Source organism: Corythoichthys intestinalis, chromosome 13 (assembly GCF_030265065.1).
Source record: "Corythoichthys intestinalis isolate RoL2023-P3 chromosome 13, ASM3026506v1, whole genome shotgun sequence".
NCBI lineage: Eukaryota > Metazoa > Chordata > Actinopteri > Syngnathiformes > Syngnathidae > Corythoichthys > Corythoichthys intestinalis.
Window position 1 is genome coordinate 49,204,861 of NC_080407.1, and position 22,195 is coordinate 49,227,055.

Here is a 22,195-nt window from a genome sequence, read left to right on the forward strand (position 1 = left end):
CGAATTTCCCTTATTGTCTACCCCTGAGATTCCAAGAATACGCTCACTGTACATTTAGAAAGCAACGCAACGGGTTACAATTCAAACCACAAAGATAGCAAACATGCACTTGAAAATACGATACCAATAAATTCCTACAGAACGCTGCAGCCTGCTTTCACATAAGAGTTCATATGTCATTTTACCACCATTTACATTAGACTGTTTTACTCAATTTTGTGACGTATTTCCTCATTATACTCCAATAACTTCTAAATGTATTACAGTACGTACAAAGATACAAAATAATACTTTCGATCCAAAATGGTAAACAACAAGTCCTGTTTTAAACGTCAAATGTGGCGCCGACAGTCCTACATGTTTGATAGAATGCTTTCACTGCATGCATCTATGTTTCTATTTTGTAAAGCAGCGCCTTGAGATATGAGTTTTTCGTATTCTAAACCAATGAAATGATTGGAAAACCTGTTTTTGTGTTGTGTTACTCGTTTGTCAAGAGTAAGACGTCCAATCCTTTTGAACCGAGAGGGTTGGCAAATTAACAGACATACGGATTCCATGTCTTAATACAGTGATCCCTTGGTTTCGCGGTTAATTGGGACATACATAAAAGACATGTTTTTTCCGTTCAAAGTATAAAAAAAAACTAAAACAACCTTACCCGATGGCCAAAAATATTGGCACCCTTGCAATTACAAAAGTTTTGGTAGTAATATCTTCATTTATTTTACTTGCAATGCAATGAAAAGACACAAAAGATAATGAATTTTTTAAAAAAAGAATCATTATGATTTTATAAACTCCAAAAATGGGCTGGACAAAAGTATTGGCTTTTTGAAGAGTGTTTTGGGTCATTGTCCTGCTGGAAGAGCCATGACCTCTGAGGAAGACCCAGCTTTCTCACACTGGGCCCTACATTATGCTGCAAAATTTGTTGGTAGTCTTCAGACTTCATAATGCCATGCACACAGTCAAGCAGTCCAGTACAAGAGGTAGCAAAGCAACCCCATAACATCAGGGAACCTCCACCATGTTTGTGTTATTTTCTTTGAAGGCAGTGTCGTTTTCGTCAACAATGACTATAACGAAAATATTTAGTCGATGAGCAATTTTTTTCATGACAAAGATGAGACGATAACTAGCTAAAAATGTGTCTTGAGAGATTAAAACATTAACGACACGAATGCCAGTTTTCGTCTGACGAGACTAAAACGAGACGAAAATGCGTCATGTTTCCGTCACGTTCACAATGACTGACATTTTATGTGTAGTTAGCCTATATCGTAGCACAGTCGGGTTGTGTCACTCCTGTAACGTGCTGCGCTCCCCAACTTACCCACTGGTGTCTTCTCCAGTCTCATTGCTTGATATGAGAAACACGTGGTGGGATTTGTCTTTTTATCTTGATGTAGCCTTTAAAGGTCTCATAGCATTAGCAAAGCATTCACATTCGTGTTAGCATTAGGCTATTACTAATAGCGAGCATCCTTTTTAACTCTCGGACATTTTTTTTTTTTTTTACATACAATTCATGGCATGCAGGTGGGTATAATGAATTGAAAATAATGTTTTCCTGCTGAGTGTGTATTATCACGTGATAGATTTGTAGATGCTTGTCGATGCTACAATATGTGCTAGTTTGTCAATGTACATTCAAAATAGTTGGAAACCTTTTATTTTTGGAGTGAAACTTTTACAGACGAAAATATTGAGTAAACGTCGACTAAAACTAGACAAAATTAGTGTAAGTCTTCATCAAGAAAAACTAGACGAAGACACATTTTGAATTTACTAAAATATGACTAAGACTAATAAGTATTATCGTCCAACAGACTAAGACGAAAATTAAAATGGCTGCCAAAAACAACACTGTTTGAAGGCCTGTTTTTTTCCTCTGTAAACTCTATGTTGATGCCTTTTCCCAAAAAGCTCTACTTTTGTCTCATCTGAGACTCCGAGGGATAGTACGAGTTGACAATGTTGTACCCTCGGACTGTAGGACAGCTTGAACTTGTTTGGATGTTAGTCGAGGTTCTTTATCCACCATTCGCGCCATCTTTCGTTGAAATCTCTTGGCAATTTTTCTTTTCCGTCCACATCTAGGGAGGTTAGCCGTGGGCTCTAAACTTATTGATGACACTGCGCACGGTAGACAAAGGAAAATTCAGGTCTTTGGAGATGGACTTGTAGCCTTGAGATTGCACATGCTTCCTTACAATTTTGCTTCTCAAGTCCTCAGACATGCTCAATGTGGTACACACAAGACAGAGGTTGAGTCTACTTTAATCCATTTTAACTGGCTGCAAGTGTTATTTAGTTATTGCCATCACCTGTTATATGCCACAGGTAAATAACAGTTGCTGTTAATTACACAAATTAGAGAAGCGTCACATGATTTTTCAAAGGGTGCCAATACTTTTGTCCGGCCCATTTTGGGAGTTTTGTGTAAAATGATAATGATTTAATTTTTTTTCTTCATTCTCTTTTGATGTTTTGTCATTGCAAGCAAAATAAATGAAGATATTACTTCCAAACCATTTGTAATTGCAATCATTTTCTGGGAGAAAAAAGCATTCTCTGACAGAATTGCAGGGGTGCCAATACTTTTGCCCATGCAGCAGTGTATATGTACAGTATTAGGGCTGTCAAAATTATCGCGTTAACGGGCGGTAATTCATTTTTTAAATTAATCACGTTAAAATATTTGACGCAATTAACGCACAAATGCCCTGCTCAAACAGATTAGATAGATTTTTTGAGTTTTATCGCCCTCTGCTGGCGCTTGGGTGCGACTGATTTTATAGGCTTCAGCACCCATGAGCATTGTGTAAGTAATTATTGACATCAACAATGGCGGGCTACTAGTTTATTTTTTGATTGAAAATTTTACAAATTTTATTAAAACGAAAACATTAAGCGGGGTTTTAATATAAAATTTCTATAACTTTTAACTAACATTTATTTTTTAAGAACTACAAGTCTTTCTATCCATAATCACTTTAACAGAATGTTAATAATGGTAATGCCATCTTGTTGATTTATTGTTATAATAAACAAATACAGTACTTATGTACCGTATGTTGAATGTACAATATATATACATCTTGTGTCTTATCTTTCCATTCCAACAATAATTTACAGAAAAATATGGCATATTTTATAGATGGTTTGAATTGCGATTAATTGCGATCAATTAATTTTTAAGCTGTAATTAACTCAATTAAAAATTTTAATCGTTTGACACCCCTAATATATATATTTTATTAAATGGTTTTTAAGCATTGAAAATGTAAGAATTATGAGATAAATAAGAGATATGTATATACTAGTAAAATAAAACAATGATCTGTACAAGTATCCATGCATATAGTTTAACATTTTTGAATAAAATACTGTATTAATTTATGTTCTAATTGGGAAAAAAAAACGCGATTGGCTGAGGTGTGAAGTAGCGAGGGATCACTGTAGTTTTTTGTTTGTTTGTTTTGTTTTTGCTGAGGATGCGTTTTGTTGACTTTGAAAGTATTTCATATTTAAAAAAACAAATTAGCAAACAACGGTTCGTATCGGGGGGGAAAAAGTAGGGGTCACTCGTATCTCAAGGCACAACTGTATTTCTAACTTTTTATCATCAGCCGAGTGGACAACCAGGCAGTCTGAAGGCATCTGGCACGCCGCTGTCGAGTTTACAGATAATTTTGTATATTCCCTTCTTCCAGCAGGGGTCGCTGTCTCTGCCTGTCCATATAGCTGAGTGGAACTCCCTCAGAGCCACCTCGGACACCTCGATAAACCTCTCCGGGACCTGGAAACGGTAAGAAGACGGAGGATTTTTGAGGATTCGGCTTTAATGGGAACCTCGGACTTAAAACTTATAGGTTCTAATAAGCCATAATTGTTGTCTTTTATGAAAATATGTGATTAGAAACACATATTTTCATTGATTTAAAAATCTATAATATTTAGTTCATGTTTTGACATACGGAGGGCGCCATGTTTTATGTGCGCAATGGACACTTGGGGTGATGACTTAGATTGTCACGGTCACTCGATGAACGCAACCGGGTTACTTCAATTTCTTCCACGTGGCAAGACGTCCAACTCATCCGCACATCGGTTAAAAGCGACGAATACTTACTATTTGTGTTTTTATTGAGTCTTTTATTACCTTTTCATTGCCTCAAAATACATTTTACATGTGTTTCCCTCTCATACTTTGAAGCATTGTGTTTTCTTGTAGTAGCTTTAAAGCAGATTGCTGATCTGTTGACCACATTAGTCACGTAGTATTTTTAAGCCACACCCTTATTTGATATTATTACGTTTTAGTATTTTCTTAAGGCATCTTTAGTATGTTCTGTCTGTATGCATCCCAACAAAACAAGCTAAAAGCGCACGGTAGTACTTTGGGTTTCAGATTCAGATTGGGTTTTGTCCTACTCTTGTCTCGTCTCATCCCGTCTTTCCTGTTCATTTTGCTTTTGCTGCTTGTTTTGTGAAATATCAACAGTGCCGTCGTGCTCATTAATGTTCCACTCGGGTTCAAACAGCGTAACCATGTGACGTCACCGCCCTGCGACGTCAACAACAATGGCGACCTATTAGTTAAACTTACTTTACAAATTGTATAAAAACAAAAACATCAAGAGGGGTTTCAATATCAAACTACGCCTGTAAGTAGTAACTCCGACGGCACGCAGGTCAGGGTTGTGGCAGATCGTTTCCCTCTCATCATCTCATGAGAACCTAACTTGGGCGAAACTCGCCTCTTTTTTGGGGGGGATTAAAAATTCGTTCACACACACCTAGGAGATAAAAACCCTATTGAAGAGGGTCCTACAAAAATGGAGGCGCTACTGAGTTGTGCAGCCATGCCCTTATTCAAAGCCAAAATGTATTCGCTATACGTTGAAAAAAAACTAATAAGACAGGCCTTTTTGAAAGATTCAAGGGGGCACCACTGAGCCATTTTTTTTTTTTTTTTTAGCGGTTGCAAAAGTTTTTAAATTTACACCAAGCTGCATGTATGTGCAAATTTTGGTGAGTTTTCGAGCTTGTTAATGCCTCAAATTCTGCTGCCACTAGTTTGCGCGACAGATTTGATGCAAATGACCAATACAGGAGCCTTCAGGGCATGACTCTCAACAAGCACGGAAAGTTTGACGCAGATATGTTGTATATCTGCCAAGTTATGACTGGTGAAAATTTATGGTGAGACAAAATGGTGTCTTTTCACTTTTCTGTTTGGACCCCACCGCTGCAACGAAACCTCAATATTTTTCATCAGGCACTTGAACACATATCTAAAGACTCCCCTGAAACAGGTTTGAGGTCAATTGTTTTTTTTTTTCCCTAGGAGGAGGAGCCAGTCTCGTAAATAAGGCCATTTCCTGTTCCTAGCAGGGAGCGCCAGGCCTAATGGCAAATATTTCAATGCAGTCGTGTTCAGGCTGGGATACCTCATATACTTGCCAGATATGAAAAAGATTGAACGTTGTATCAAGTAGTTATTAGTTATTTACTGAATTTGTGGTTTTGCCAAAAAAATGGCCAACTTTGGCACTTTCGGACCCATGAATGAAAATGCACTATTGTGAAAACTTAAGATCTCTAATGTCTCATGAACAGTCTCATCAATTTTGAGGAGGATCCAAACAACTCCCTGGGTGACAAGGTCTCAACTGTGCACCCTGTAAATCGATAGAAATTTCACATTTGATCCAAAATACCCGATTTTCTATTGGGTTTGGAATATGGGTACAAGACACTTTTTGGCACAAGGTATCGACTTCGCAAATTTCATTGCTCTATGTTGAAAAAACCTAACAGGAGAGGCCTTTTTGAAAAATTCAAGGGGGCGCCACATAGCCATTTTGTTACGTTTTTTTTCGCAACGATGCAAAATTATCTAAATTTACACAAAGCCGCATATATGTGAAAATTGTGGTGAGTTTTTGAGCATGTTCAGGCCTCCAAATTGGCCATTTCCATTTGCCAAGGAAAAAAAAAAATCCTTTGCAAAACAATAGGGTTTCGTGCCTGTTATTTTAACTCATAATAACGTTTATCTTTTTCGAACTACAAACCTTTTTATCCGTGGATCCCTTTAAAGCCAAACTGAATGGGCATCTCAGGTGAAGACTTACCTGGTAGATGTTACTTTTATTGTAGTGCATGTTGAGTATACGGTAGAGTTCTGTATCCCGGCCCACTCGCAACTGACTATCTCTGCCCAAGCGAGGTGCACCGTCCCTGGTTGAAAGGGATGCAAAATTTGTACTCTTGTCTCGCAGAAAGAAATAATAATACAGCAACACGTATTTCTGAAAGCAAACCAACCGGCTCAGAGCCTCGCGGACTGCCTGCCTGGCAAAGCGCTCCATCTGGATGTAGAAGAACTCTCGGAAGTTGCTGAACCATTTAATCATCTGGGAGGTCACGCAGCGGTTAAACTGGACAGAAATAACAAGTGAGTACTGGCGTCACTTTACACGAACATGCCTAGTATTGATGAACAGGCACCTTGACATCAGGGAAATATGTTTTGAGTGTGTTGGAGCTTGGGTACCGAGCGTAGAAGAACATCAGTTTGGCTTTCTTCAAGTGGCAAGGAGATAAGCCCTCCTGAGTGTATATACTGGTTAAGGTGGTCAATTAAATAGTAAGAATAATTCGATGAGAAAAAAGCTTCGCTTCAGTTATTCGTTGAATTAAGAGTGGCGTAGTAATGGTTTGTTTTGCAAGTGTTTGCGTTTAGTTTGATTGATTTGGGTGGCAACAGTGAATATGACCTAATAAGGGCAGCAGCTATTGATTATTTTTTTAGTCGATTAATCGATGAAGTAGTTCTTCTACATTCTACATTCTTATGTTCCTTATCCGATTACTCGATTATTCGAAATAAAATACCTGAGTCTCAAACAGTATAAAATAATGAACAAATGAGTTAGGGCTGCTGCTATCGATTATGTCAGTAGTCGATTAATCAATGAACTAGTTACTTCGAATAATCGAATAATTTTGCCATGTGGCATTTTTTTTGCCATGCGGCAGAATGGATTTTGCCATGTGGCATAATGGATTTTACCATGTGGCATTTTTTTGCCATATGGTAAAGGGATTTTGTCATGTGGCATTTTTTTGCCATGGTGCAAAATTGATTTTGCCATATGGCAAAATTTTGCCATGTGGCATTTTCTTTTTGCCATGCGGCAACGTTGACATTGCCATTTGTCATTTTTTTGCTGAGTGTCATTTTTTTGCCATGTGTCAAAATGGATTTTGCCATGTGTCTTTTTTTTGCCATATGTCAAAATGGATTTTGCCAGGTGACATTTTTTGCCATGTGACAAATTGGATTTTATCATGTGTCATTTTTTTTGCTATATGGTTAAATGTATTTTGCCATGTGGCATTATTTTTTTGCCATGGTGCAAAATTGATTTTACCATATGACAGAATGGATTTTGCAAAGTGCCATTTTTTTGCCATGTGTCAAAAAGGATTTTGCCATGTGTCATTTTTTTTGCTATTTATCAAAATGGATTTTGCCATGTGGAATTTTTTGTTGCCATGTGGCAAAATGGATTTTGCCATGTGTCATTTATTTGCCATGTGTCATTTTTTTGGCATGTAGCAAACTGGATTTTGCCATGTGTCATTTTTTTGCCAAGTGGCAAAATGGATTTTGCCATATGGCATTTTTTTGGCATGTTGCAAAATGGATTTTGCCATGTGGCATTTTTTTTTTTTTTTTTTTTGCAATAATGTGGCAAAAGGGATTTTGCCATGTAGCATTTTTTGCAATGTGGCAAAATGGATTTTGCCATGTGGCATTTTTTTGCCAAGTGGCAAAATGGATTTTGCCATATGGCATTTTTTTGCCATGTGTCAAAAAGGATTTTGCCATGTGTCATTTTTTTTGCTATTTATCAAAATGGATTTTGCCATGTGGAATTTTTTGTTGCCATGTGGCAAAATGGATTTTGCCATGTGTCATTTATTTGCCATGTGTCATTTTTTTGGCATGTAGCAAACTGGATTTTGCCATGTGTCATTTTTTTGCCAAGTGGCAAAATGGATTTTGCCATATGGCATTTTTTTGGCATGTTGCAAAATGGATTTTGCCATGTGGCATTTTTTTTTTTTTTTTTTTGCAATGTGGCAAAAGGGATTTTGCCATGTAGCATTTTTTGCAATGTGGCAAAATGGATTTTGCCATGTGTCAATTTTTTTTCCATGTGTCAAAATGGATTTTGCCATGTGGCATTTCTTTTGCAATGTGGCAAAATGGAATTTGTCCATGTGGCATTTTTTTGCCATGTTGCAAAATGGATTTTGCCATGTGACAAAATGGATTTTGCCTTGTGGCATATATTGGGTATGTGTCCAAAATGGATTTTGGTTTGTGGCAATTTTTTTTTTATGGCAAAAAAATTCCACATGGCAAAATCCATGCCAAATACCACTTTTGGTTCCCGCTGCCTTTCCAAAATCAACCGGAAGTAACCTGTAAATGCCCCAAAATCAACAGGTATTGACCCATTAATCCCCCAAAAGGAAAAGAAAGTGACTGAAAATCAACAGTAAATGACGACAAACGCCCCAAAAGTCACTCATTCCCTGGCATTGGCTGCCACTGATGGCCATAGACGTCCAATCCGTTTGAAGTGCAAGGGTGGCAGCGCATGAACGTTCGTCACCCTTGCACTTCAAACGGATTGGACGTCTACTCGTGATAAACTTGTTTTTCTGTTTATACTTGGAGATTGATTTATGTATAGTCTCAATAAAAGGATATTCCCCCTGCGCTCAGGTAAAGCTCTCCTCCGTCCATCATCCCTCCTCCGCGCACCCCCCTTTCCCGCTCCCTGCCGGCATGGGCGTGGCGCAAAAGGGAGGGTCCCAGGTGACTGAGCAGGGGGAGTGGGGGAAAGGAAGGGTGCGAAGGGAACTCCAGGAAAGGCTCCGAGTTGAGGAAATCTTTGCGGGACGAGGGGGGAAGATGGGGCATCTGCGGGTGGTGGAGTGAACGGGAGAAGAGTTGTTGCATGGAATACTGGAGGAGCGGGAGGGCCAGTGGAGGGGCAGGGAAAGAGGACGGGGACGTCTCCGGAAGCGGGTCCTTGGATCGGGGCGCCGGGGCTAAGAGAAGAGGAGGGCGAGGGGGATGAAGAGAAAGGTCGGGGTGACTCTGCAGAGGCGGTCCCAGGAGGGGGCCGATCTTCTGAAGCTCGGGTGACTTCCGCCTGACCAATGCCAAATCTGCCGTCTGGACGCCAAGAGGCGGCAAGCTGCTCGTCGTTTGGACCCGCCTGGCGTCTTCTTCATTTCCTCCAGGACCCCTGGACTCCTCCTCGGCTCTTTCTCTCGCCCCCTCGCCAGCTTCCGAACAGGGCGTATCGGTGTACAGACGGAGGACGCGGTCGATGACTCGGGCCACAGCGCTGCCCAGCTCCATCTTCAAGGCCTGGGCGAACTTGTCGTCGTCCTCGTCTTTTATTCCTCCGTCCCAGTCCAACCACAATCCCACTCCCTCCATGATATCTCCTCTACCTGTCTTCTCTGTGTCTCGTTGTGTCTCTTCTCTTTGCTTGAAGCCATAAATAAGAGAGAGGGGCTGGTTTTCAACAGCTTCTCCATCGAGATCTTCTTCATCGTCAAACATTCTCTCGGCTGCGACGTCCTCATCTTCCTGCCCTTTGCCTTCTTCTTCATCTAGGTTGCTCTCCCCAAAGGCCCTAAGAACTTTCTCCTGCAGGGCCTGCAACCTTTCCCTGGCCTCCTCCAGTTGCTCCTTCAACTCGGCTCTCCTCCGCCTCCTGAGCTCCCTCCCTCCTCCGCCCTCCTCCAGCTTCATCCTTTTCACCCTCGCCAAGTCCCGACTCCACTCGGCGCCCGCTCGCTTCTTAAATTCCTCGTCGGTCGACAACCCTTCCCCGGCTTCCACGCTTCTCTCTTCTGGCTCGTGTGTGCGAGGGGTTTCCCGGGACCGGGCGAGGTGTTGCTGAAAGAGGGGAAAGTCGAGCGGTCTGAAGCCACTCGGGGGAGGTCGACCACCGCCCGGCAACACTCCCAGGGCTTCCGCGCTGGCGAAGAGCGGGGGGAAAGGATGCACTTGTGGATTGGAGTCATCGAAGAGATCCGAAGAGGAGTCCATCACTGGGGGGGAGAGTTTGAATTAGAGATTAAATGAGGATTACCATATTGGCCAGAATATAAAACGGTGTTTTTTGCATTGAAATAAGACTGAAAAAGAGGAGGTCGTCTTATATTCGCGGTCTAGATATTATACCCATTCACGACGCTAGATGGTGCCAGATATCATTGTAGCGATGTTCTGTCATTACAATTCTCAGCTACTCTCAAGTTTAACCAGTTTGCATTATTTTATTGCAATGTTTTTCCTAATTCAGATTTGTTCCAAGACTACAGTTACAGTTAGACTTCACTTTGATGGTTAATGCAGTTATCGCAGTTTTGTTGTTTTATTATAATAGATTGGTTTATTTACATTTAAAAAACCAGAAACCATTCATTTACGAGTGTGATTGCACTTTGTTTACATATTTAAATATTCTGATTTGAAAGGCAAAATAACATGCTTTTTCTCTCAAATATATTGTTATAATCATTTGTTTCGGATGTACTGTAATTATTTTCTGTATAAAAATTAATTTGGTGTTAAAAAATTCTTTTTTTAAACCTGAGTCTTGAAAAAGAGGGGGTCGTCTTATAATCAGGGCCGTCTTATGTCCCGATCACGTCATTTTCAAAGTATCGGAATCGGCAAAAAAATATCGGACATGCCTTTTTTTAATATATACTGTATATATTTTTGAATTAAATCGTTTTCTAATGGTATTTAACGTTACAGACATAATATGTTACACTCATCCAGAGTCTTTAGTTTAGGCTTAAGGTATTGTTATCAAATTTATCCCATTAACGGCAGTAATTAATTTTTAAAAAATTTATCACGTTAAAATATTTAACGCAAGTGCTGCACGACCCACTCACGCATTGTCGCATTCAATCTGTAATGGCGCCGTTTTACCTATAAATAGAGCTAAAAGTCAGTGTAAAATGAGTAGAGTGAATTTTGGCAGCCTTTGGAGCCTTTTTTTATTTGGCTAAAGCCTTACAATCCCTCTCCCTTCGATTAAAAATATCGTGGGAAGCAATGTGGGGAAGAAAGGTAGTAATTGATCTTTTTCTTAACACCCTATGTTATTTCCCAACGCAGAGAAGATATATCAATTGGTACCACGACGCACAGTCATGGTTGCACTTCCCATCATGCATTTGGGCAGAAGTTAAATGGCTGCAGTATCATTTACTGAAAGCTCAACAAATACACTAGATGGCAATATTTAGTCACAATATACAAAGTCACATTTATCCTTTAAGAATTACAAGTCTTTCTATCCGTGGATCCCTCTCACAGAAAGAATCTTAATAATGTAAATGCCATCTTGAGGATTTTTTTGTCATAATAAACAAATACAGTACTTATTTACTGTATGTTGAATGTATATATTCGTCCGAGTTTTATTCATTTTGTTCTTAATGCATTGCTAAAATGTATATGATTGGGAAAAATTATCGGGAATTGAATCGGGAGCAAAAAAAAGCAGTCGGATCGGGAAATATCCGGATCGGCAGATAATCAAACTAAAACGATCGGGATCGGATCGGGAGCAAAAAAACATGATCGAAACAACCCTAACTATAACCTATTACATAATCACAATATTCCAGAAAAATCATAACAAAAAAACAGAATTGAAGCATTATTTGTCCAAATAGCATAAATGCCCTCTAGTGGACTAAATATATTTTTATAATATGAAACTAAACATATCTCCGGTTTTCAGTGGTCAATCGTTGCCAAATAAAAACTGGTAAAACTACTGCAACGTTCGTATTCCAGTCGTCAAATGAGTGGACCCTAAAGTTTGCACACCCGCGTAATCCAAGCATTACGGTAAATGCATTCCGACTAAAACACTATCAACACTCTAAAATGTATAACGCCACCGCTTCATCTACATTTGCATTATGTGTGCTGTCACGTCAGTCCAATATTATGTGATTTCCCTTAGCAACGGGTCATTTTAGTAGATGGTAGGCCACAGTTCTCATTTTTGTGACACTGTAAATGCACAAATCTGAATAAATCCTGGCCAGCGTTGGTGAATATTAGTAGTAGATCTTTCTGACTACTCCTGTACTCAAAACTATTAATTTTTGATGACCTGATATTTAGAAAAATGAATTTAAAGTCCTACATGTTTACTTTGATCAGATTAGTTATCATTTTTGTGGTACTGTAAATCCACAATTTTGAATAAGTTCTGGCCAAGGTTGGTGAATTTTAGTAGTGGAGCTCTTAGCTGCTCACATACTCAAAACTGCATTTTTACTGAACCAATATATGGAAAAATGAATTAAATATTTATACTCTGATCATGTTACAGTTCTCATTTTTGTGGTACTGTGAATCCATAATTTTGAATATGTTCTGGCTAAGGTTGGTGAATTTTAGCAGTGGACATCTCTGACTGCTCATATACCCAAAACTGCATTTGTACTGGACAAATATTTAGAAAAATAAATGAAAAGTACTCCGACATGCATATTTTGATAATGTTACAATTCTCATTTTTGTGGTACTGTAAATCCACAACTTTGAATAAGTTCAGGCTATAGTTGGTGAATTTTAGTAATAGACTTCTTTGACTGCTTAAATACTCAAAGCTGCATTTTTACTGAACCAATATTTAGAAAAATCAATTAAAAGTCCTATATTTATTCTTTGATCAAGTTACAGTTTTCATTTTTGTGGTACTGTAAATCCACAATTTTGAATACTTTCAGGCTAAAGTTGGTGAATTTTAGCAATGGACCTCTCTGACTGCTCAAATACTCAAAACTGCATTTTCCTGAACCAATATTGAGATAAATCAATTCAAATTCCTATATTTATACTTTGATCATGTTACAGTTCTCATTTTTGTGGTACTTTAAATCCACAATTTTTAATAAGTTCAGGCCAAAGTTGATCAATTTTAGTAATGTGCCACTCTGACTGCTCAATACTAAAAAACAGCATTTTTACTGAACCAATATTTAGAAAAATGAACTAAATGTCCTCCATGTGAACTTCGATCTGGTTACAGGTTACAGTTCTCATTTTTGTGGTACTGTAAATCCACAATTTTGAATACATTCTAGCCAAAGTTGGTAAATATTAGTAGTGGACCTCTCTGACTACTCACAAACTCAAAACTTTGCATTTTTTACTGTACCAATATTTAGAAAATTTGCATTAAAAGTCCTGTATGTGTACTTTGATAAGGTTACAGTCCTCTAATGCAGTGTTTTTCAACTTTTTCTGATTCACGGCAGAAAATCTGGATTTGCAAATATTCAAGATGCTAATTGCAGCTATCCAAAGTGAACGCCCCCCCCCCCCCTTTCACACCTAGAATGCTTGATTGCTTGTTTGAGTGGTCTATTGTTTGACAAAGCCAAGTAGTCAGTTTGTTATTGGGGTCGTTTGACGCCTTTCTGGTATTTCTTTATAGCCCAAAAGTTCCAGTGTTAAGGGCCCGGGTTCTTGTTTCCGATATATTTTTTGTCCAAAAAAACCCCATCAAATTCATTTTTTTTTTCTATCAAGGTACAGGTACTTGTGCTGGCTGGATGGCTTCCAAAACCGTCCATGAAGTGGGCCTGTCTTTCAATGACTCCTGGGCTACTCCACTCTCCCAGTCCGCCCCTGCTACTACTACAACAACAATGTAGTCAGGTAACAATTGTGTCTGTTTTCATCCCCCCTCCTTCCTTCCTCTGTAACCCCCCAATCTCTGTTATCAGTTCAGGCAGCTTGTTAAGCACTGTTTAATCAGGGTGTTTACCATCACACACACATACACGGGATGATTCACACAGTAGTGAAGCACAAGAGGCTTGCGAGAGGGCTAACAATGGTCAATGGTCCTTTGGGAGAGCGATGGACTGAGAACACCGCGTACGCGTGTATGCGATCGTGTGTGTGTGTGTGATCAGTCTAGTCCGACTTAGCTTTGATAACACCCTTAATCCACTTCAGATGGATACACTCACCGCACACAGAGATGGATAGACAGATGGACGGATGGATGGATAGTCAGCGTGTAGGCTCCCCTGGTAAAACACTAAAGAGAATAATCCCACTATAAATAGCTAAATATCAATTATTCAAATGCCCTGTCCTCCCTGCTATAACACAGCCCAGATGGCAAGCAGGCCAATGCGCTTATATGCGCCGGCCAGATTAGCTTTTTTAAAGCCAGCCGCAAAGCTGGCCAAAATATTAACACTGAGCAATGGAGATGAAAGCCATGTAGATCACATTTTGGGAGGGAGAGAGTAGTAGAGAGTACGCTTTTATTCAAATGTAAACTAACCAAACTTGAATTGGTCCGTGTCGATCCATCGTAATTTAATCAGAGACGTACAATTCATTTAAACTGGTACTGAACGCTAATCTTTCAGTGCCGTTGACCGCGCTAGATGTGCGAGTGTGAAATGAAAGTCTAAATGGATTGGACATCTAGCGCCGTCAATGGAAGCCCATAGACTTCATAACGTATTGACGGGGCCGATAAATAGGGGGCCTGCATTGTTGGCGAGGCCGTCAACGCTGACCAAGTGGAATCAGAGACAAAGAGCTTTTTTTGTTGAAAATTATTATGAATAAATGCTAAATCCCCGAACTCTTTATAGATATGGACGTAAAACAGTCTCGATTCTTGGTTAAAAGCAAAAAAAAAAAAAAAAAAAAAAAAAATTGTGCAGTTAGCATTTATTTTACGTAAATATGTCGAAGTACAATGCTAGTCTGTTAGTGAATGTAGCTAGCGGCCGCCTGATGTAAACAGAGCTTTTCTGTTGAAAATCCGTGTGAATAAATGCTTAAACCCCCGAATTCTTTATAGATATGAATGTAATACAGTCTCGATTCTTGGTTAAATGCAAAAAAAACTGTGCAGTTCACATTTATTTTACATACAGTGGGGAGAACAAGTATTTGATACACTGCCAATGAGAAAACCCATTGGCAGTGTATCAAATACTTGTTCTCCCCACTGTAAATATGTTGAAGTACAATGCTAGTCTGTTAAAGAATGTAGCTAGCGGCTGCCTGATGTAAACAGAGCTTTTCCCGTGAAAATTCTTGTGAATAAATGCTTCAATCCCCAAATTCTTTATAGATATGGATGTAAAACAGTCTCGATTCTTGGTTAAAAGCAAAAAAAATAAACAAACATGCAGTTAGCATTTATTTTACGCAAATATGTCGAAGTACAATGCTAGTCTGTTATTGAATGTAGCGAGCAGCCGCCTAATGTAAACAGAGCTTTTTATCGTTGAAAATTCTTGTGAATAAATGCTTAAATCCCCGAATTCTTTATAGATATGGATGTAATACAGTCTCGATTCTTGGTTAAATGGAAAAAAAAAACTGTGCAGTTAGCATTTATTTTACAAAAATATGTCGAAGTACAATGCTAGTCTGTTAGTGAATGTAGCTAGCGGCCACCTGATGTCAACAGAGCTTTTCCGGTGAAAATTCTTGTGAATAAATGCTTAAATCCTGGAATTCTTTATAGATATGGGCGTAAAACCGTCTTGATTCTCGGTTAAATGCAAAAAACAAAAAAAACTGTGCAGTTAGCATTTATTTTACGTAAATATGTCGAAGTACAATGCTAGTCTGTTAGTGAATGTAGCTAGCGGCCACCTGATGTCAACAGAGCTTTTCCAGTGAAAATTCTTGTGAATAAATGCTTAAATCCTGGAATTCTTTATAGATATGGACGTTAAAACCGTCTTGATTCTTGGCTAAATGGCCCTGTGCAGTTAGCGTTTATTTTCCGTAAATATGTCAAAGTACAATGCTAGTCAGTTAGTGAATGTAGCTAGCGGCCGCCTGATGTAAACAGAGCTTTTCCGGTAAAATTTTTTTGTGAATAAATGCTTAAATCCTGGAATTCTTTATAGATATGGACGTAAAACCGTCTCGATTCTTCGTTAAAAGCAAAAAAAACCCTGTGCAGTTAGCGTTTATTTTCCGTAAATATATCTAAGTAAAAACACCGCTAGACACACTAAACACACAGGAGTTAACTCTCGTATCTGGTTGGAAACATTCATGACAATGTTTACACACCTTTAATTTTGAAGAAATGCACAATCATATTGGAGGTATTGCCTCTTTGGTACCCTCCACAAACATGTTTTAAACATGGTTGGCCCTCCTCCTCTAAGCTGCGGCCGTCTGTAATTTTTCTGTAGTATTCCCATTCCCAGCGATTTCGTTATCTTCGATGGGGGGAAAAGTTCAGGAGTTTTACTTCCTCCACGCATGGTGTAGCACAGCTGAATCACTGACACTGAACAACAACCAGTGGGGGAGGGTTGAGTTGTGCAGGTGCAAACGAGGGATTTCTCTATGCACTTTTGGGACATAAAAAATAGCTAATACCTTAGGGATGGTATGACGGACATTTTTTTTGCGGTTTTGAAACCTTGACATTTTCATATCACAGTATACACTGCTGGCCAAAAGTATTGGCACCCATGCAATTCTCTAAGATAATGCTCAATTTCTCCCAGAAAATGATTGCACTTACAAATGCTATGGTAGTAATATCTTCATTTATTTTGTGTGCAATGAGAAAACACAAAAGAGAATGGGGGGAAAATATCATTAGCATTTGACACAAAACTCCAAAAATGGGCCAGACAAAAGTATTGGCACCCTCAGCCTAATACTTGGTAGCACAACCTTTAGACAAAATAACTGTGAACAACCGCTTCCGGTATCCATCAAATGATTTTCTTACAATGCTCTGCTGGAATTTTAAACCATTCTTCTTTGGCCAACTGCTCCAGGTCTCTGAGATTTGAAGGGTGCCTTCTCCAAACTGCCATTTTCAGATCTCTCCAAAGGTGTTCTATGGGATTCAGGTCTGGACTCATTGCTGGCCGCTTTAGAAGTCTCCAGTACTTTCTCTCAAACCATTTTCTAGTGTTTTTAAAGTGTGTTTGGGTCATTATCCTGCTGGAAGACCCATGACCTCTGAGGGACACCAAGCTTTCTCACACCGGGCCCTTCATTATGCTGCAAAATTTGTTGGTAGTCTGTAGACTTCATAATGCAATGCACACGGTCAAGCAGTCCAGTGCCAGAGGCAGCAAAGCAACCCCAAGACTTTATGGCGCCTCCGCCATGTTTGACTGTGGGGAACGTGTTCTTTTCTATGAAGGCCTCTTTTTTTCCCTGTAAACTCTATGTTGATGCCTTTTCCCAAAAAGCTCTACTTTTGTCTCACCTGACCAGAGAACTGTCTTCGAAAACGTTTTTGGCTTTATCAGGTAAGTTTTGGCAAACTCCAGCCTGGCTTTTTTATGTCTTTGGGTCTGAAGTGCGGTCTTTCTGGGTATCCTACCATGGAGTCCCTTTTGATTCAGACGCCGACGGATAGTACGGGTTGACACTGTTGTACCCTCGGACTGCAGAACAGCTTGAACTTGTTTGGATGTTAGTCGAGGTTCTTTATCCACCATCCGCACAATCTTTCGTTGAAATCTCTTGTCAATTTATCTTTTCGTCCACATCTAGGGAGGTTAGCCACAGTGCCGTAGGCTTTACACTTATTGATGACACTGCGCACGGTGGAGACATTCAGGTCTTTGGAGATGGACTTGTAGCCTTGAGATTGCCTCCTCCCTCACAATTTTGCTTTTCAAGTCCTCAGAGAGTTCTTTGGTCTTCTTTCTTTTCTCCATGCTCAATGTGGTACACACAAGGACACAGGAACGAGGTTGAGTCAACTTTAATCCATTTTAACTGGCTGCAAGTGTGATTTAGTTATTGCCAGCACCTGTTACATGCCACAGGTAAGTAACAGGGGGCTGTTAATTACACAGATTTTTCAAAGGGTGCCAATATTTTTTTCCGACCCATGATCATGATTTAAAATTTTTTTCATTCTCTTTTGTGTTTTTTCACTGCAAGCAAAATAAATGAAGAAATGACTACCAAAGCATTTGTAATTGCAATCATTTTCTGGGAGAAATTGAGCTTTATCTGACAGAATTGCAGGGGGGGCCAATACTTTTGGCCAGCAGTGTACCTTGAAACCGGTAATTGGCACATGTGTATTCAGAACTTGTGCAACACAGCAGGTCTACTGTCCGCCACAGTTGACGGCAACAACAAAACATTAAAAGAAAAAGTAAAATCTCAGCGAAGTGGTGCGTTCAGGTACAGCACGCAAAACACATCCGCCACATTAGAACCCGATTTGTTACATTATGACAGGAATTATTATTTTATTATTCCGGTTTTTATTAATAATTTATTTGTTTTGCTATGTGTAATTGCCATTTGTAATAGTACCAACAGTATTTATTAAGTATTTAGTGAAGGTTTTCGGGCTGTGGAACGAATTAATGGAATTATAATGTATTCCATAAATTCATACTGATATTGACGGGTCAGATTCGACCTTCACTGTGCCACTGCAGCAATCTAACACCCGATTTATGTTGAAAAAGTACGAAAGCTGTACCGCATACAAACAGGAAGGATTTCCTCAGGAGTGATTTGTTTGAGGATTCACGGTAATTATTGTATTTTTCGTTTTTTTTCACAAGAATTTTCAACGTAAAAAGCTCTTTGTTGTAAGGCTGAGACCACATTGTGTAACAGACTAGCATCATTCTTTGACATATTTACGTAAAATAAATGCTAACTGCACGTTTTTTTTTTTTGCGCTCAACCAAGAATCGAGAGTGTTTTACGTCCATATCTGTAAAGAATTCAGGGAGTTAAGCATTTATTCGCAATAATTTTCACTGGAAAAGCTCTGTTTACATTTGGCGGCCGCACCAATGACTGACAGACTAGCATCGTACTTCAACATATTTACGTAAAATAAATGCTAACTGCACGGTTTTTTTGCTTTTAGCCAAGAATCTATACTGTTTTACGTCCATATCTATAAAGAATTCGGGGATTTAAGCATTTATTCACAAGAATTTTCACCGGAAAAGCTCTGTTTACATAGGGCGGCCGCCAAATTGACTAACAGACTAGCATTGTACTTCGACATATTTACGTAAAATAAATGCTAACTGCACAGTTTTTTTATGCTTTTAACCAAAATCTATACTGTTTTACAGTCTATAAAGAATTCATGGATATAAGTATTTATTCACAAGAAGTTTCACCGGAAAAGCTCTGTTTACATATGGCGGCCGCCACATTGACTAACAGACTAGCATCGTACTTCGATATATTTACGTAAAATAAATACTGACTGCAATTTTTTTTTTTTTTTTTGCTTTTAACCAAGAGTCTAGACTGTTTTACGTCAATTTCTTTAAAGAATTCAGGGATTTAAGCATTTATTCACAAGAATTTTCACCGGAAAAGCTCTGTTTACATCAGGCGGCCGCTAGCTACATCAACGAACAGACTAGCATTGTACTTCAACATACTTATGGAAAATAAATGCTAACTGCAGGTTTTTTTTTTTTTTTTTTTTTGCATTCAACCAAGAATCGAGACAGTTTTCCACACATATCTATAAAGAATCCGGGGATTTAAGAATTTTTAACGAAAAAAGCTTTGTTTCCATAAGGTGGCCGCTAGCTACAGTCACTAACAGACTAGCATTGTACGTCGACATATTTATGTAAAATAAATGGTAACTGCACGTTTTTTTTTGTTGCTTTTAACCAAGAATCAAGACTGTTTTACGTCCATATCTACAAAGAATTCACGGATTTAAGCATTTATTCACAAGAATTTTCAACAAAAAAAGCTCTTTGTGATTCCACTCAGTCAGCTTTGACGGCCACGCCAACAATGCAGGCCCCCTATTAATTGGCCCCGCGCCCCGTGTTATGAAGCCTATGTTTAATCTTAGTGGAAAATCTTGCTCGACATACGACAATTTCGACTTACAAACAAGGTCCTAGAACGAATTAACTTGTATGTAGAGGTACCACCGTATTTGAAGAGCTGATTTATCGTTTTCGATATTATTTTGACTAAAAAGGATCCAAATCATTTTTTTTTTTTCGCCATTTAACTCAATGGCTGCCATTGGTTCGATCGCCCAGTTAAATTGGGTTGGATGTTCATCGCCGTCAACTGCACTGACATGTGATCATTCCATGCGTGTCATCCCAGTTTGAATAGATTTGATGTCCATCGCTAATATGGCAACATCTGCCCTAGTCGCCAGCTCATTGGTCGCATTTGGACAGATGATGCTGCATGAAATAATTATCCATAATCGAGATTTAAAACAAGAAACTCGAATGCAAGCGAATACTTACTCTCAGACAGAAGAGCTCCAGCGGGTCTCCACCTCGGCTTTCCGCTCAGGTGTCCGCTGCCGTGCGTTCGCTCGACTGTCCTCAGCTGGCACCCGCGGTGATGATGATGATGATGATGGTGGCGGTTGAAATAAAAGTAGGGAGGGAGTGGGGCAGCGGGGGCTCGGACATGTGAGTCCACAGCTCTCCGGCTGTGTTGTTTTGTGTTATTCAAGCGCTTCCACTAGTCATCCACTACTTCCCCGCCCTCACCAAAGCAATCTGGACCCGGCTGGCACATGTGTGTCATCATGCTTCGCTGCTGCTGCTGCTGTTGTCAAGTGCAACTCGGCTCCACCCATTTTGGCACAATAAACTCATTGACGGCAGTAGACGTCCAATCCATTTCAATAGATATGCATGCGCATGCACACGCATGTGGATACGATACCGATTCTTGGAACATCGGTATTAAAAAATTGGCTGTTATTCAGTTAAATCTGAGCAATTTTTGATATTTTTGGCAATTTTGTTGCTGAAATATTTGAATTTCTCATTTCAATCAAGATCGATGTTTCATTTTTACAGGGTGTGACAACATATCAAAATGCTAATGTTTCGCGATACTTTGTACTCTGCAACGATTAATCGATTAACTCAAGTAACTAAAAAAAAGCTTCAAATCAAATTTTTCTGCTTCGAGGATTCGTTTAATTAGAGTGGTGTTGTAATGGTCTGTTTTTAAAGTGTTTGCATTTAGTTTTATTGATTTGGGTAGATACACTGTCCTCTAAGGGCAACAGTGAATATGATATAACTCATTTAACATAGTTGAATCCAGCTGCTCCTTGTTAAGACCAACTTAAGATACATTTTTGTTTGAGCTAATTTTTTTTATGCATTCATAATTGAGTTTATAGGTATATTTGGCTGTTTTTTCTGTGGGAATATGTGTTCGAACAATTTGTTAAGAGCACTGTAAAAAACACGTTCGCATTTTGTACCATTACAACACAAGGTAAGTTTTTGTTTGAGCTAATATGTTTTTTTATGCATTCAAAATGTAGTTCATAGGTATATTTAGCGTTTTTTTTTGTGGGAATATGTGTTTGAGGGATCAAAATGTTCAAACACATATTCCCACAAAAAAAAAAAAAGAAAACGGCTGAATATACCCATAAACCAAATTATGAATGTACTGTATTTAAAAAAACATTAGCTCAAACAAAAACTTATCATATGTTGCTCTTAACAGGGAGCAGATGGATTAAGCCATGTTAAATGAGTTGTGTCATGTTTAATGTTGCTACTAGAGGGCATTCCATCCACATAAATCAACTAAATGCAAACACTTTCAAAACAAACCATTACAATGCCACTCTAATTAAACGAATACTCGAAGCATTTTTTTCTCATCGAATTCCTCTAGTTCATCGATTAATTGTTGCAGCACTAGTATATTGTAGAACGATTGCTGGACCCATATATCGATAATTGTTGCATCGTCATATCGTGAAATAATCGTTATCGTGAGCATTGAATCGCAAATCGTATCATACGATGAGGTACCCAGACGTTCCCACCCCGAATCGTTGCACTGCTCAATCACTAATTTTGTGACAATACGATATCGCTTCTTTGGATAAAGATGCAGCAGGGCTGAGAACGAAAAGTGGTATTTGCCGTGTGGCAAAATGGATTTTGCAATGTGGCTTTTTTTTTCTGCCATGCAGCAAAATTTATTTTGCCTTGTGGCATTTTTGTTGCCATGTGACAAAATTGGTTTTGCCATGGGGCGTTTTTTTTTTGCCAT

At 39.0% G+C, this 22,195-nt stretch overlaps 1 protein-coding gene and 1 long non-coding RNA gene across 2 annotated transcripts in view; one reads left to right on the top strand and one right to left on the bottom strand.

Moving 5' to 3' along the window:
* The window catches only part of LOC130928759 (uncharacterized), a 32,752-nt gene that overhangs the window by 2,804 nt on the left and 7,753 nt on the right, over positions 1 to 22,195 (top strand). Inside the window, exons 3-5 of the long non-coding RNA XR_009066736.1 lie at positions 3,720 to 3,814; positions 6,331 to 6,469; positions 13,685 to 13,813. This is a non-coding gene — a long non-coding RNA (uncharacterized LOC130928759). The remainder of the gene's footprint in view (positions 1 to 3,719; positions 3,815 to 6,330; positions 6,470 to 13,684; positions 13,814 to 22,195) is intronic.
* prox3 (prospero homeobox 3) lies at positions 8 to 20,682 on the bottom strand. Its single transcript, XM_057855495.1, has 6 exons — positions 20,404 to 20,682; positions 8,800 to 10,161; positions 6,523 to 6,629; positions 6,340 to 6,452; positions 6,147 to 6,252; positions 8 to 3,805 (listed from the first exon to the last, which is right to left on the bottom strand). Coding segments are annotated over exons 1-6 (1,863 nt in total). The 5' UTR covers positions 20,405 to 20,682; the 3' UTR covers positions 8 to 3,631.

Bases quoted from the DNA above. Each gene is read 5' to 3' on its own strand.
- prox3 (XM_057855495.1), bottom strand. The intron at 6,630-8,799 runs TATCCTTTTATT...CCAGTATATACA, and splicing joins TTACCTGAGCGCAGGGGGAA to CTCAGGAGGGCTTATCTCCT. The intron at 6,253-6,339 runs GTTGGTTTGCTT...CCTTTCAACCAG, and splicing joins GTCCGCGAGGCTCTGAGCCG to GGACGGTGCACCTCGCTTGG.